Source organism: Nomascus leucogenys, chromosome 4, assembly GCF_006542625.1.
Source record: "Nomascus leucogenys isolate Asia chromosome 4, Asia_NLE_v1, whole genome shotgun sequence".
Classification (NCBI taxonomy): Eukaryota; Metazoa; Chordata; class Mammalia; order Primates; family Hylobatidae; genus Nomascus; species Nomascus leucogenys.
In genome coordinates, this window is record NC_044384.1 from 86,877,054 (window position 1) to 86,893,504 (window position 16,451).

General features: G+C 54.6%; 1 protein-coding gene across 2 annotated transcripts; it reads left to right on the plus strand.

Moving 5' to 3' along the window:
- Nucleotides 1-263: 263 nt before the first annotated feature.
- On the plus strand, nt 264-15,559 carry ANKRD13D (ankyrin repeat domain 13D). Of its 2 annotated transcripts, none has more exons than XM_030811310.1 (15): nt 264-2,902; nt 3,422-3,557; nt 3,666-3,790; nt 4,851-4,896; nt 4,978-5,121; nt 5,366-5,555; nt 12,118-12,184; nt 12,590-12,671; nt 12,886-12,947; nt 13,052-13,182; nt 14,049-14,206; nt 14,342-14,458; nt 14,548-14,711; nt 14,792-14,883; nt 15,189-15,559. In XM_030811310.1, the coding sequence occupies exons 1-15, from the start codon at nt 2,813-2,815 to the stop codon at nt 15,526-15,528; spliced, it is 1,944 nt and encodes a 647-aa protein (XP_030667170.1). In that variant the 5' UTR covers nt 264-2,812; the 3' UTR covers nt 15,529-15,559. The 2 variants fall into 2 exon arrangements, with proteins under 2 accessions (XP_030667170.1, XP_003273969.2); XM_003273921.3 differs by having other exon boundaries at nt 15,179-15,544.
- The last annotated feature ends 892 nt before the right edge of the window (nt 15,560-16,451 follow it).

Below are 16,451 nucleotides of genomic sequence, written 5' to 3' on the forward strand. Positions count from 1 at the left end.
CCACGGCTTCCAAGGTGGTCTGCTCGGGCCCAGGCCATCTTCCAGGTGGGGTGAGGCAGTGGGTCCCACTTCCCCTCCTACCCCTCCCAGCTGACAGTCCTCTCCACCTAGTGGCTGTCCAGTGCCCATTCCTCACCTTTTCCCGGGGAGGAGAGGGCATCTTCTGCCACTTCCCAGGTAAGCAGGAAGAGGTGCCAACAGTGTTAAGCCTGGCGTAGTGTCTGGGCTGACTGGGACCGTCTCAGGCCCACAGAACACCCCTGCACAGCAGGCACCAAGCTGAGGCCCCTCCCCAGAAACAGTCACAAGGCACCTCTTCCCTCTAGGTCACACCGCAGCCTCTGGGCCCTTGGCTATCTCTGGCTTCAGCCTCCTCTCTGGCCTCACTGCACAGCCCTAATAGGTGTCCCTGAAGCCTGAGGGGAACCCCAGCACTAGGCCTCTCCTCTACCCAGAGGCTTCTGGTCAACTTCCCTTTCCCCACGTCCCTGCCCTAGCCCCTGGGGTGACTAAACTGGGAGATAGATACGTGTTGCTGCCCACTCCACACAGGGCTTTGCTGGGCATGGCTGGGGCCCATGGCCAAAGCACAGCATGCCAGGCAGAGAAGGGAGGCAGGCAGCTGGGCAGGGTACTCAGGGCTGAATACCAGAGTCAGGGGCAATGGCCTTTGAGCCAGGCCTCCAGCATTGGTGTGGGAAGGAGAGAGGACATTTCTGAGGCAGGGAAGAGCCAGGCACTCATGAATGGCCCAGGCTGGCTGGAGGACTATGGGAAGGAGCCATGCCTGGAGGCACTGAATGCCAGGCTTAACCTAGCCCGGAGCCAGGTGTGTGCTCGGGGACTGCAGAATGAAGATACAAACGACATGAAGTCCAGACCTGCCATGCTCAGGGAGCCCTTGAAGGTGCAGAACAGGGCTGAGGATGGTGAGAGCTGGCTCTAAAGTGATTGCCTGGTTACTGAGTGCAGGATGTGGGGAGGGAGGTGAAGGACAGGAGACAGGGAGACAAACCGCCGCAGTGGGAGATGAAGAGATGAAAAGAGGCCAGACGGGAAGAACGTGGTCCAGCAGAAACACGCTGGACTTGGGGCTGAGCGATGCAGGAGTCTGGGGAAGAGGGTAGGTGTGGTTGGGTTGGCTTCGGACATACTGATGGGATAGCATGGGACCCCTGGGCACAGAGATGTCCAGGAGTAAGCTGAAATGTGGACCTGGGGGTGGCATCAGGGTGACAATGGGAACGGACAGGCTCTCTCCCAGGGACGTGGGGGTCAGGGAGAGAGAAGAGGCCGTGGAAGAGGGTTGAGAAGGCACTGTCATGGAATTAAGGGCCAGTGGGGAGCCATGTTCAAGATGGCAGAAATCAGGAGAGGCCGGAACCAAGAAAGTCCGGTCGGGGTTGAGTTTGGAGAGGGCTCAGGGAAGGGATGGCCTCTGAGAAAAGTGGCCAGGGAGGGCTGCAGCAGTGGTGAGCAAGTGAGCTCTGGGCACTCAGAAGCTTTCCGGCTGCTATCAACCCCAGGACCTCACAGATGACACCATAGCGTGGGGTGGCAAAGTGATCCCAGATGGCACAGGCGCCATGTGACTACAGGGAGAAGGCAGGGTAAAAATGGCAATCAGGCCTTCCAGCCCAGAGTCTCAGAACTGAGGACACCCTACAGCAGGAAGTGATGCTCAAGCTAGCTGGCCCTCCTCAATCATGTTCCACGTAGGGAAACGGAGAGTACAGGGTCAGTCAGCCTTGGCCACCTAGCAAAAGCAGGGCCCGAGACCCCAGGCTGGGCCTCCAGTAATCAAGGGCCGGAACTGAGCTGACGGAGGCCTGCACCCTAGTTCCGGTGTGGGTGGAGGGGCCGGCCCTGATTTCGAAACTCGCCTTCCTCTCCTGACGCTGGCAGCCAAGCGCAGCCTCTGCAAAAGGGACTCGTGCGGCGGGCGAAGGTAGCCGTTCGCCGCGGGCGGTCCTCCGCCGGGCGACTCTGCAGTTGCCTGGGCCTGCGCCACTCTCTCCCCGAACTCCTATCCCTGACTTCAGGGCCCCAGGGGCCGCCTTCCCGCATCGCTGGGCCTGCAGACACCGGCCAGGTCCCAGGGGAAGGTGCTTCCCGCTCAGCCGGCGAGCACTTAGTGGCGTCTGCTCGTTGCTCGTCTCCAGGCCAGGTGCTCGGTGATGCGAGGGGAGCCGGGGCGCCCCACTTCACCCGCACCCCTCAGCAGAGTCGGTGACCGCGGGACCTGGGGTAGGAAGACCGGGGTGAGCGAGGGGATCTGCGAGGGAAACGCAGGTATCACGGCTGCAGCAGGACCGCGGCACGCCGCGCACGCGCGTGCACGACCCAGGGGCCCAGTGCCCGCCCAGTGCCCTTCTCTTTCCGGACCCGGCTCCGGGGATCTGCGCAGGGCTCGGGGCGCCTCCTGCGGGCCGCGGGCGGAGCTGTAACCGGGCACCGCCCTCCAGGCCGCCCCAGCGGACCCGGGCCCGACCGAGGTCGGGGCGCAGACCCAAGGCCCGGGATCTCCTCGGGCGCCCGCGGTTGCTCTGCCGCGCGCTGGCCTGGCCGCGGTTGCCATGGTTGCGGGGGAACGGGGGCGCACGAGAAGCCCCGCCCCGGCCCGGCGCAGCCCCGCCCGCTCCGCCGCCCGCCCCGCCCTCCTTGCCGCCCGCGCTGCCGCCGCCGCCGCCGCCGCCGCTACTGCTGCGGGGGCCGCGGGGGGCGCAGCTGGGGCGCGGCTCGGAGGGGAGGCTAGGGGGCCGTGCCAGGCCCGAAGCCGAGGCGGGGCCGGGATGCGGCGCTGAGGCCCAGCATGGCCAGCCCGGGCCCCACCTTCCCGCTGCACCGGCTCGTCTGGGCGAACCGGCATCGCGAACTGGAGGCCGCACTGCACAGCCACCAGGTGAGGCCCCGCTGGGGCACCCGGCCCGTCCCCCGGATCCCCCACCCAAGGCTGTGGCCTCCGTCCTGGAGGCCGCCTGCCCCTGCTCAGCTCCGCAGCCACATCCTGGGCCTTCCTCCCCTGCACGATCCCAAGCCCAGGTCACCGGCCCCTCGCGCCTGAGCCTCTGGCCTCCTCTCCCCTGCGCTGGGCCTTGCCCTGCTCGCCCGAACTCGCTTCGCATCCTTGCTGACCCAAGCTGAGAACAAGAACTCTGATCCTGGTCCCCAGGCTCCGCCAAACTCCTGACATCCTGCACCTCTGCCTGACCAGGCCCCGCCGCCAGACCCCCGTTCTGCCCCTGCCCTCCCTCCTGCCCCCTCCTCTCCCCTGCCAGGACACGCAGGCCACCCTCTGCCATCTCCCTGGTCCGTCTGCCGTCCTTATTTCCCACAGCGATTCCCAACCCTGCCCGCCCTGGCAGCCTCCCTGCCTTGCCCTCTTCTCTCCTGCCCTTTGTGAGTGTCCCGTCTCCCCTAGCACGACATTGAACAGGAGGACCCCCGCGGGCGGACCCCACTGGAGCTGGCCGTGTCTCTGGGAAACCTGGAGTCCGTGAGAGTGCTCCTTCGACACAATGCCAACGTGGGCAAAGAGAACCGCCAGGGCTGGGCAGGTACTGCAGAGGACTAGGGGCTCCCCCTGAGGCTGGCAGGCGGGGGGCAGTGAGCAGCCAGGCCTGGGGTCATCTGGAGGGCTCCCCTCAGCAGCCTGGTGCCCGCAGTCCTGCAGGAGGCAGTCAGCACTGGAGACCCGGAGATGGTGCAGCTGGTGCTCCAGTATCGGGACTACCAGAGGGCCACGCAGAGGCTGGCAGGCATTCCGGAACTGCTCAACAAACTTCGCCAGGTACAGCAGGGCACAGTTATGGAGGTGGGGTACCATGGCAGGGCACCACCCTGGTTACTGTGCCAGGCCTGGCCTTGGAAAGGCACCCAGTTTGTGCAGTGTGCCTCCTGCCACCAGCGAGGAGGTCTGTCTAGGTCTGTCTATCTTGACCCCAGCCCAGGGTCAGGTAGGAAAGAGAGACGGCCAGGCTCATGTGGGAGAGACTGGGCCCTTTGGAAGAGAAGCCTTGCCAGCTTTGGGCCTCCTGAAGAATGCAGATTACCTGGAGAGGGGACTTAAGGTTGACTCCGTGGATTATGGCCTGAGCCCCTGGAATACTTGCTACTATGCACCCTTCTGGAAGCACGCGGAGGGGCCTGGCTGGCAGAGCATACTACCTTATACCCCCTACCCCAGGGGCAGCCTCGGAGGGAGTCACTGTGCCCCCTTTACAGAGTAGGACTGTGAGACCCAGTGGAAGCAAAGTCTCCCCCAGGGCTCTGCACAGGCTCATGGCCAGGTTGAAGCTGGCCCTCCACCTCCACCTCCAGGTGGAGCCTCATTGCCTCCACCTTACAGCCTCATTGCCCAAAGACAATCGTAGTGCCCCACTTGGCCCATCCTCTCCTGGGCAGAGTGGTTGGGCGTAGCTGAGCCATAGCAGTGAGTCAAGACTTGATGAAGGGCCAGGTGTTGTGGCTCACTCCTGTAATCCCAGCGCTTTGGGAGGCCAAGGTGGGCGGATCACTTGAGCCCAGGAGTTTGAGACCAGCCTGGGCAACATGGCGAAACCCATCTCTACAAAAAGTACAAAAATTAGCTGGGAGTGGTGGCACACACCTGTGGTCCTAGCTACTCGGGAGGCTGAGGTGGAAGAATCACCTGAGCCCAGGGAGGCAGAGGTTGCAGTGAGCCGAGATTGCACCACTACACTCCAGCCTGGGTGACAGAGCAAGTCTCAAAAAAAAAAAAAAAAAAAAAGACCTAATGAAGGGCTGGGCTGGCTGTGGACAAGGGGTTCCCAGGCCTGCTGGATCCAGCAGCAGGCAGGGCCCTGAAGAGCAGCTCTGGTTTCTCTTAGGCCCCTGATTTCTACGTGGAGATGAAGTGGGAGTTCACCAGCTGGGGTGAGTAGGGACCTCTGGGCTCCCAGGGATTTGGGGTGGGGCCTTTGGAAAGACCCCCAGTGACCCCTGTGTACCCTGCAGTGCCCCTTGTGTCCAAGATGTGCCCAAGTGATGTGTACCGCGTGTGGAAGCGGGGTGAGAGCTTGCGAGTAGACACCAGTCTCCTGGGCTTCGAGCACATGACCTGGCAGCGGGGCCGGAGGAGCTTCATCTTCAAGGGCCAGGGTGAGCTCTGCACACACTCACTGCAGCTCCTTGGCTCTCGGGTTTCCCACGGCTTGGGAGGACGGTGCTGCCCTTTCTCTCCACTTTCCAGATGTGGAAGCTGAGGTTGGGGATGGAGTGGGATCCAGGGGCCAAGGCTGACCCACTTGGCAGCAGGTGGCTGAGGGTACATGATCGCCCTCTCTGCACTGCTGGCACCCAGCACTGATTTGCACCCCCTCTGTCCACCCCTACCTGCCGGCAGAGGCAGGAGCCCTGGTGATGGAGGTGGACCATGACCGGCAGGTGGTGCATGTGGAGACGCTGGGGCTCGCTCTGCAGGAGCCCGAAGCACTGCTGGCCGCCATGCGGCCCAGCGAGGAGCATGTGGCCAGTCGCCTCACCTCTCCTATCGTCTCCACCCACCTGGACACTCGTAATGTGGCCTTTGAGAGGTCGGTCGGGGCCTGGCACACCGTGGGTGGGATGGGCACGGATAGCAAGAGCCACCATTAATGAGGGCAGGGCGATCCTTGAAGATCCTGGTTCAGGCCTCTGGGCTCACTCACCAGGGGCTGCTCAGGGGCAGGTGGGTTGCTGCAGCCCATGTCTCTCTCAGACTGTGGGAGTGGTTGGGCTCCTGTGGCCATGTTTGTGGGGAGGGGTCAGGTCAAGATGTCCCCAGTTTCTTGACTTCTGACCCCATATGTTTTCCCTTTAAGGCAAAGATTTCGGCTGTGGTTCACAGCAGCTCTTTGCACCAATGTTGGCTTGTTGTTGGTGTGGCTGTGTTGGGGGCAGAATCGTTTGTGGGTAGCTTAGGAACCTGACCCTTCCAGCAAGAGTTTCTCTGACAACACATGCCCCCTCTTGCCTTAACAGTCAGTGGAAACACTTAAAAAAAAAAAAAAAAAGCTTTATTGAGATATAATCTCATATACCATGTAAGATCACCCATTTAAAGCATACAGTTCAATGACTTTTAGTATATTTATTCACAGATTTGTACATCACCACAGTCAATTTTAGAACATTTTTATCACCTCAGGAAGAAACCCCCCACCCTTTAGCTAACTCGTCACCAAACTCCTCATCCCCTCTCCCGGTCCTAAGCAACCACTAATCTACTTTCTGTTTCTGTAGAATTCCCTACTCTGAGTTCTCATATGAATGGAATTTTATAATATGTTGCCTTTTGTGTCTGGCTTCTTTCACTTAGTATAATATATTTAAGGTTCATCCAAGTTGTAGCATGTAACTACTTCTTTCCTTTTTGTGGCCATTGTATGAATATACCATATCTTGTTTATTCATTAACCCATCGATAGACATTTGGGTTATTTGCATTATTTGGCAGTTATGAATAATGCCACTCTTAAGTATTCATGTGCAAGTTTTTGTGTAGACATATGTTTTAATTTCTGTTTCATATGTTTTCATTTCTCTTGGGTATATACCTAAGAGTGGAATTGCTAGGTTACTGATAACTCATTGTTTAATTGACTGTTTACCAAATGAGCTGTACTGGTTTACATTCCCACCAGCAGCATGTGAGGGTTCCAGTTTCCCCAAATCCTCATCAACACTTGTCATTATTCACTCATTTGTTTTTGGAATCTAGCCAGCCTAGTGGGTGAGAGGTGATAGCTCACTGTGATTTTGATTTGCCTTTCCTTGATGACCAATGATGTTGAGCATCTTTTCATGTGCTTATTGGTCAATTGTATATCTTCTTTGCAGAAATGTCTATTCAGATCCTTTACTCGTTTTTTATTTAATTTAATTAACTTATTTATTTTGAGATGGGGTCTGGCCTTTCACCCAGGATGGAGTGCAGTGACGTGATCATGGCTCATTGCAACCTCCACCTCCCAGGCTCAAGTGATCTAAGTAGCTGGGACTACAGGGGCATGCTGCCATGCCCAGCTAATTTTTAAATTATTTGTAATTATTTTATTATATCATTTAATTATTTTGTTTAGTTATTTGTAGAGATAGAGCCTACAGACTGGTCTTAAACTCTTAGGCTGAAGCGATCTGCCTACCTTGGCCTCCCAGAGTGCTGGGATTACAGGCATGAACCACCACACCTATCCCTTTACTCGTTTAAAAAATTGGGTCATCTTTTGATTATTGAGTCATAAGAGTTTTATAATTGTAGCTGTTACACGTAGGTCTTTGAGCCATTTTAAGTTAATTTTTGTGTATAGTGGAAGGTTCTCTTGCATGTGACTATCCAGTTGTCCTAGCCCCTTTTGTTGAAAAGACTATGTTTTTCCCACTGAATGGTCTTGTCACCCTTGTTGAAAATCAGTTGGCCATAGATAAATGGGTTACTTTCTGATTCCCACATTAGTTCCATTGGTCTACATGTCTGTCTTTATGCCAGTATTATACTGTCTTAATCACTGTTGCTTTGCAGTAAGTTTTGAAATTGGAAAGTGTGAGTCTTCCTACTTTGTTTTTCTTTTTCAGGGTTATTTCAGTATTTTGGGACCCTCGCATTTTATATGAATTATATTTTCTTTTTTCTCACAACCCAGTGTAGGCAGAATATATGAATTCTAGATTCAGCTTGTCAATTTCTACAGTCAGCTGGGATTCTGATAGGAATTGCACTGAATCTATAAAGCAGTTTGGGGAATAGTACCATGTTAACAATGTTAAGTCTTCTAATCCATGAACATGGGATATTTTTCCATTTATTTGGATCTTCTTTAATTTCTTTCAATATTATTTTATAGTTTTCAGAGTGTAAGCTTTGCACTTCTTTTGTTACATTTATTCCTAAGTGTTTTATTCTGTTTTTTTTGTTGTTGTTGTTTTTGTTTGTTTGTTTTTGAGATGGAGTCTCACTCTGTTGCCCAGGCTGGAGTGCAGTGGCACAATCTAGGCTCACTGCAACCTCCACCTCCTGGGTTCAAGCAATTCTCCTGCCTCAGCCTCCCAAGTAGCTGGGATTACAGGTGCCCACCACCACTCCTGGCTAATTTTTGCATTTTTAGTAGAGACAGGGTTTCACCATGTCGGACCAGGCTGGTCTTGAACTCCTGACCTCAGGTGATCTGCCTGCCTCAGCTTCCCAAAGTGCTGGGATTACATATGTGAGCCACTGTGCCCGGCAACTAAGGGTTTTATTCTTTTTGATACAATTATGAATCAAATGTTTTTCTTAATTTTTTTGATTGTGTATTGCAAATGTATAAAATTACAATTGATTTCTGTATGCTGACCATGTATCCTGCAACACTGCTAAACTCATTCATTCAAGTAGATTTTTAGTGGATTCCTTTCCTCAGTATTTTTTTTAACATGTAAGATTATGTTATCTGTAAATAGATTTAGGTTTATTTCTTCCTTTCCAATTTAGATGCCTTTTATTTCTTTTTCTTGCTTACTTGCTCTGACTAGAACTTCCAGTAGAATATTGATTAAAGGTTGTTAGAGGCTGGGTGCGGTGGCTCACACCTGTAATCCCAGCACTTTGGGAGGCTGAGGCAGGTGGATCACAAGGTCAGGAGATCGAGACCATCCTGGCTAACACAGTGAAACCCCGTCTCTACTAAAAATACAAACAATTAGCCGGGCATGGTGGCGGGCGCCTGTAATCCCAGCTACTCAGGAGGCTGAGGCAGGAGAATGGCATGAACCCGGGAGGCAGAGCTTGCAGTGAGCCAAGATGGTGCCACTACACTCCAGCCTGGGCGACAGACCAAGACTCTGTCTCAAAAAAAAAAGGCGGGAGGAGGTTACAGCAGGCTGGGCATAGTGGCTCACGCCTGTAATCCCAGAACTTTGGGAGGCGAGGCAGCCAGATCACCTGAGGTCAGGAGTTTGAGACTAAGCTGGCCAACATGGTGAAACATCATCTCTATAAAAATACAAAAACAAAAAGAAATTAGCCAGGAATGGTGGTGTGCATCTGTAGTCCCAGCTGCTTGGGAGAGTGAGGCACAAGAATTGCTTGAACCCAGGAGGCAGAGGTTGCAGTGAGCCCAGATTGCACCACTGCACTCCAGCCTGGGTGACAGAGCAAGACTCCATCTAAAACAGTAAATAAATAAGTAAAAAAGAAAATAAAAGTGGCTAGAGCAGACATCCTTGTATTCTTGTCTTGTTCCTGATCTTAGGGGGAAAACATTCAGTCTTACCATTAAGTATGATATTAGTTGTGAGTTTTTGGTAGATACCCTTCATCAGGTTAATGTAATTCCCTTCCATTCCTCATTTTTAGAGTGTTTTTATCATGAAAGGATGTTGGATTTTGTGAAATGCTTTTTCTGTGTTTATTGATATGATCATGTGATTTTTTAAAAAATTCTATTGATACATTACATCAATTGACCTATGGATATTGAACCAACCTTGCATTCCTGTGATAAGTTCTACTTGGTTGTGGTGTATAATTCTTTTCATATGTTGCTAGATTTGGTTGGCTCACATTTTATTGAGGATTTTGTGTCCATATTCATAAGCGATATTGGTCTGTAGTTTTCTTGTGATATATGTCTGGTTTTGGTATCTGGGTGATGCCTCATAAACTGAAGTGGGAAATGTCACCTCTTTGTCTATTTTTTTGAATAGTTTGCAAATAATTGGTATTAATTTGTCTTCAAAAGATTGGTAGGATTCAGTGGTGAAGCCATTTGGGCCTGAGCGTGTGTGTATGTGTGTGTGTGTGTATATATAGTTTTTTGTTGTTATATTTACCAATCAGTCTCTTGACTTGTTATCCATCTATTCAGATTATCTATTTATTCTCAGATTAGTTTTGGTAGTTTGTGTCTCACTAGGAATTTGTCCATTTCATCTAAATTATAAAATTTGTTGGCATACAGCTATCATTATATCCTTTTATAATGCTTTTTATTTCTGTTGCTCCCTTCTTTCATTTCTGATTCTGGTGAGTAATTTGAGGTTTTTGTTTTTGGTTTTTTTTTGAGACAGAGTCTTACTCTGTCACCCAGGCTGAAGTGCAGTGGCATGATAAGAGCTCACTGCAGCCTTGAACTCCTGGGCTTAGGTGATCTTTCAGCCTCCCAAGTAGCTGGGACTACAGGCATGCACCACCAAGCCCAGCTAATTTTCTTTTTTTGTAGATATGTGGTCTCACTATGTCATCCAGGCTGCTTTTGAACTCCTGGCCTCAAACAATCCTCCTGCCTTGGCCTCCCAAAGCACTGGCATTACAGGTGTGAACCACTGCCCCCAGCCAAGTCTTCTCTCTCTTTTTTTGCCCACTGTGGTCAACCTAGCTAAAAGTTTGTCAATTTTGTTGATGTTTTCAAAGAGCCAGTTTTTGGTTTCATTAATTTTCTCTATTATTTTTCTATTCTCTATTTCATTAATCTTTACTGTAATATTTATTATTTCTTTCTGTTCTTTCTGGTTTAGTTTGCTCTTTTTCCATTGTCTTAACATGGAAGTTTAGGTTAAGGTTATTGATTTGAGATCTTCTTTCTTAATATAGGCATTCACACATATTACATTTACACTTCCAGGCATGTCTGTCTTTTCTTTTTTTTGACATGGGGTCTCACTCCATCGCCCAGGCTGGAGTGCAGTGGTGTGATCTCAGCTCACTGCAACCTCCGCCTCCCAGGCTCAAGTGATCCTCCCACCTCAGCCTCCTGAGTAGCTGGGAACACAGGCGCCAGCTAATTTTTTCTGTTTTGTAGTAGAGATGGGGTTTCACCATGTTGCACAGGCTGGTCTCGAACTCCTGTGCTCAAGCAATCTGCCTGTCTCAGCCTCCCAAAGTGCTGGGATTACAGGCGTGAGCCACCGCGCCCGGCCATAAGTTTTGATATGTTGTGTCTTTATTCCTGTTTATCTCAGAGTATTTTCTGATTTCTCTTTTGATTTATTATTTGAGACATTGGCTATTTAGGAGTGTGTTGTTTACTTTCCACATATTTGTGAGTTTCCAAAGGTTTTTTTTTTCTGCTATTGATTTCTAATTTCATTCCATTGTGGTTGGAAAACATACATTGTATGACTTCTATCCTTTCAATTTTATTGAGTTTTTTTTTTTTTTTTTTGAGACGGAGTCTCACTCTGTTGCCCAGGCTGGAGTGCAGTGGCAATGTCTCTGCTCACTGCGAGCTCCGCCTCCCAGGTTCACACCATTCTCTTGCCTCAGCCTCCCAAGTAGGTGGGACTACAGGTGCCCGCCACCATGCCCGACTAATTTTTTGTATTTTTTAGTAGAGACGGAGTTTCATCATGTTTGCCAGGATGGTCTCGATCTCCTGACCTCATGATCCACCTCCCACAGCTTCCCAAACTGCTGGGATTACAGGCATGAGCCACCGCACCCGGCCTTATTGAGATTTTCTTAATGGCCTAGTATATGGCCTTGAAGAGTGCCCCGTGTGCGCATGAGAAGCATGTGTGTGGTTGTTATTGGGTAGAGTGTTCTAACCTGTTTATGAAGTCTAGCTGTAGTGTTCTTATCTTCTGGTTCTTTGTTGATCTTCTAGTTGTTCTGTCCCTTATTGAAAGTGGGATACTGGAGTCTCCAACTGACATACTTTTATTTTAGCTTTTTATTTTGGAAAATTTCAAACATATATGAAAGAAGAGATAATATACTTACTCATCACCCAGCTTCAACATTTATCAACATCTTGCCAATCTTATTGAATCTATCCTTCCTTACCTTTTTTAAAAATGTTTCCTAGAGTATGTCAAAGCTCATCCCAGATGTCCTAATGTTTCTAGTAAATGCTTCTGCACAATTCTAAAAGACAAGGATGTTTTTAAACCCAGCCCCGACACTATCATACCTCACAAGATTCATGCTAATTCCTCAGTGTCTTCTAGCCTCAAGTCCATGCTCAAGTGTCCCCTGCTGTCCAGGCACCCTCTTCAGGGGTCCTCCATGTTTCATACTGAGAAGGGACCCTCAGAATTGGGCACCCCGGGCAGGCTGATTGGAGGGGGCTTTGGAAAGGAAGGCTTTGGCCAGGGTGTGAGGGTGCAGGTCCTCACCAGCTCCTGTTTGGTCTGTTTCAGGAACAAATGTGGTATCTGGGGCTGGCGGTCTGAGAAGATGGAAACTGTTAGCGGCTACGAGGCCAAGGCAGGAGAGGCTAGGGGTGGGGGGCTGGGGGTAGGAGATGAGGTCCAGGAACTCAGCTCCTCTCCACATCCATCCCAGAGTATCCCTTGGGCTCTGGAAACCCTGAGCATTTGTGGGAACTCAGCAGGCTTGAGTGCCCAGCCCCTGCGGAGTACATAGGGCTCACCCACATCACGGGTCCCTACCCAGGGTACCGAGATCAAAAGAGGAGTGTGTTCCTCTTGACCCTGGGGCTGCATCTCCTCATTGGTGACTTCCCAGGGTTCAGACCCTGCCACCTCCTCCATTTTGGGGAGCAAGATCTCATCTGTCTCTGGGACAGGAGGACCTGGGTTCTGCACTGGTGAGGCTGAGTGTGGGGATCAGGCTCTGAGCCCCCAGCTCCCCGTATCCCCTGCTCCCCAGGTGTACAGTGCCACCAACGTGGAGCTGGTGACACGCACACGCACAGAGCACCTCTCTGATCAGGACAAGTCGAGGAGCAAAGGTAAACCCAGGTGCGCCTGCCTGCTGCCCAGTCACACCGTGTGGTGGGGTCACCCTGGCCTGGGGTCAGGGGCCAGAGTTTCCCGGGGTGAGCTGGGAGGCCTCCCCGTTCCCATCTGCCCCCCTTCCCCCAGACAGGAGGCTCCCAGGGTGGAGGTGGGCGGGGGCAATGCAAGCATAGTGTCCCCTCACCGGCTCCCACCCCTTCTCCGTAGCGGGGAAGACTCCGTTCCAGTCCTTCCTGGGGATGGCCCAGCAGCATTCCTCCCACACCGGGGTGAGCTGGGGCTGGGCTGAGACAGGGCCGGCAGGGGGCCGAGCCTGGGCGGGAGGGCGCCCTCTGTCGCCCTGATCGCTGAGTCTGCCCTGGGACCCATGCAGGCCCCCGTGCAGCAGGCAGCCAGCCCCACCAACCCCACAGCCATCTCCCCTGAGGAGTACTTCGACCCCAGCTTCAGCCTGGAGTCACGGAACATAGGCCGCCCCATCGAGATGTCCAGCAAAGTACAGAGGTGAGGTCTGAGAGCTGGCTGGGGACTTGCCTCGGGACGAGGGCTCTTGCAGACCCCTCTCTGGGCCTGTCATAGTGAGGGACCCACCCCTCAGCTGGCTTCTCTCTGGACTCCACTCCTGGAGGGCAGGAGTCATGTCTGCCTTATCCATGGTCCTCAGCCCTTAACAAGGGGCTTGGCACAGAGAACCGGTAGCTTGTCTTTGATGAATGGATGGTGCCACCCATGTATGGTTTTCTATTGAATTTCATGAGTACCTGCTGGGGCCAGCGTGGCACAGTGGGAAGGGCCCCCAGTGACGTGGCCTGGGAGTGGAGCGTCTGCCTTGGTGGAACAGAACAGTTAACGCTCTTACCTCGTGAGGAGCCCTGAGCAGGTGTAGGCGGTAACAGCAGGCACAGTGCCTGCACAAGCCTAGCGCTCTCCCCACCATCTCAGGAGGATTCTCTTAGCCACCCAACAGTCGCTGGGATTCGAACCCTGGCAGTCTTGCCCTGCGGTGTGCTGGACATAAAAGTTTGGCAACACGTGAGCTGGTGGCCAGCTCTGGGCTGAGGAGGAAAATGGGGCTGTGGGCCAGGCCCAGAGAGAAGCCCACAGCCTGGCACCTGGCCTCTTTGTCCAGACCAGATGAGCTGGTACGAAATTCTCAGGAGCCCCAGCCTGGGCCCAGGGAGGAGGGCAGCTTGGGCCATGTGGCCAGGACACCAGCTCCCAGGGGAGTTGGGCAGTGGCATCTGAGCAGAGCAGGGCACTCCAGGCCAGGCAGAAGGTGGGTAAAGGCAGCTGCCCACGAACCAGAGGGCAGTCCTCAGTGGAAGCGCCACCAGCGGTGCCTCACCCATGTCCTGTGGTCGGCTGGGTAGGTTCAAGGCAACATTGTGGCTGAGTGAAGAGCACCCGCTCTCCCTGGGTGACCAGGTGACGCCCATCATCGACCTAATGGCCATCAGCAACGCTCACTTTGCCAAGCTGCGCGACTTCATCACCCTGCGCCTTCCACCTGGCTTCCCCGTCAAAATTGGTGAGAGGCTGGGCCCAGGCAGTGGGAGGGCCTCAGGCATGGTGCCCTCCCCTCAGCGCAGTCCCTGGAGAGCTGCAGGGGCTGGAGGCACAGGTGGCTCTCCGCCAGGGCTCAGGTGTGGCTGTCTCCTCACAGAGATTCCCCTTTTCCACGTGCTGAATGCCCGAATCACCTTCAGCAACCTCTGTGGCTGTGACGAGCCCCTGAGCTCCGTGTGGGTGCCGGCCCCCAGCCCTGCTGTCACCGCGTCAGGTACCCCCACGGTAGGAAGAGGGAGCCTGCACAGCTCTCTGGTCACCAAGCCCCGCGGGTTGAGCGTGGCCCCTCTGCCACCTGCCTAGGGAACCCTTTCCCGTGCGAGGTGGATCCCACCGTGTTTGAAGTGCCCGAGGGGTACAGTGTGCTGGGCACGGAGCGCAGCGAGCCCCTCCGAGACGAGGATGATGACCTCCTGCAGTTCGCCATCCAGCAGAGCCTGCTTGAAGCGGGCACTGAGGCGGAGCAGGTGGGACTTGTGCAGGGGGTGGGCTCTGGCCTCTGCAGCCACAGGGCAGAAGTGACAGCTGTGGGCTCTGGTGGCTGCAGGTGACCGTCTGGGAAGCCCTGACCAACACCCGGCCCGGTGCCCGTCCTCCTCCCCAGGCCACGGTTTATGAGGAACAGCTTCAGCTGGAGCGGTGAGCCCCTCATGGGGCTGGCTGGGTCCCTGTCCCCCCAGCCCTGGCTTGGCGGGGAGGGGGATAGCAGGAAGGTGCTAGGACCCCAGGCCCTCTGCAAGGCCACCCTCTGTCAGCAGCGCTATCTGCCACCAAAGGTGGTGTGAGGGGTGGGGAAGCAGGGCCCTGCCTTGTCTCCTCTCCCTGCCACCCTGTCTTTGCCTTTGTCCTCCAAAGCCGGTCCCCAGCCCCTCGGCTTCTGCCCCAGCCTTGGCGCTCACTGGCCTGCTCTTTCCTCCCCTGCCCTGCCTGGAAGGGCCCTCCAGGAAAGCCTGCGGCTGTCCACAGAGCCCAGGGGCCCAGGATCCCCTCCCAGGACACCCCCAGCCCCCGGCCCACCCAGCTTTGAAGAGCAGCTGCGCCTGGCCCTGGAGTTGTCTTCACGGGAGCAGGAGGAGCGGGAGCGGCGCGGGCAGCAGGAGGAGGAGGACTTACAGCGGATCCTGCGGCTGTCACTCACCGAGCACTGAGCCACAGCCCCGGGAGGGCTGGCCAGGCCACTCCCTGCCCGCTTTTGTAATTTATTTATTTATAAACTCTCTGCTGCTGAGCTTGGGGCCTGGAGCCCCAGGAATGGGCAGGCAGGGGAGACTGAGATGGAAATAAAGAGACTGTGGCAGCAGGGCTGCTCTGCTCACTGGGCTGGAGCGGTGGGGACCCTGAAGGTGGGGCGCTGTGGACAGACACTGTGGGTGGCGGCCTCAGACCTGGGCTTGAATCCTGGTCATGGTCCCCTTAGCCTATCTGAGCCTCAGTTTCTTCAGTTGTAAAATGAGGAGACCACCCCCCACCCTCCGCCCCTCAGGGATGAAAGGAGCTGGTGAGAGTCACGTGTCCTTACCAAGCAGGCGTCCTCTGAAAGTCAGATCCCCTGTGCCCTGTCCCATCTGCTGGGGACCCGGTTCGTCCTGCCACCTAGCCTGGTCTTCTGGAAACCGGCCCACCTGCCTGTTGGGGAGGAAGAGCCTAGGTCCCCAGACCCCATTCACCTCCAGCTGGGAAGAGCCCGGACGCCGACCCCTGCAGCCAAGCCCAGGCCCTGGCCCTGACCGCGGCTTGTTCTCTGCGGGTGGGTTTGCGCAAGTCACTTCCCCTTGCGTAGCTGGAAGTCCTGCCCTGCTCGCCTCCGAGGTGGACCTGAGAGCCCCTCGTGAGCTTCCTGGGTTATTTGTAAACCCCAGGCCGTTTTCCCCGGAAGCCTGTCTCCCAGTGGTTCCTGCGGAGTGGGAATCAGAAGGCCGACCAGCAGGGAGAAATGTTTGGGGTGGGGGCCCTTGGCCGAGGGCGCACCGTGCCTGATCCTCTTTAGACCTGTCCCCAACCTCCTCCCCTCCGCTCTGCCTCCCTAGGACCCGCCTCTGCTGGGCACAGGACGCTGGAGGCCCAGAACAGCTCAGGTGCTCCCGCTGGGTCGGCCCGGGCCGGGCGCTTCCTGGGAGGGGAACCAAACTCCCGGCCTCCAGCTCTTGCCCTTCGGGTCTCCGGGCTCCGCACCTGCGCCCGCCCCCGGCCTCGCCCCTGACCTGTGC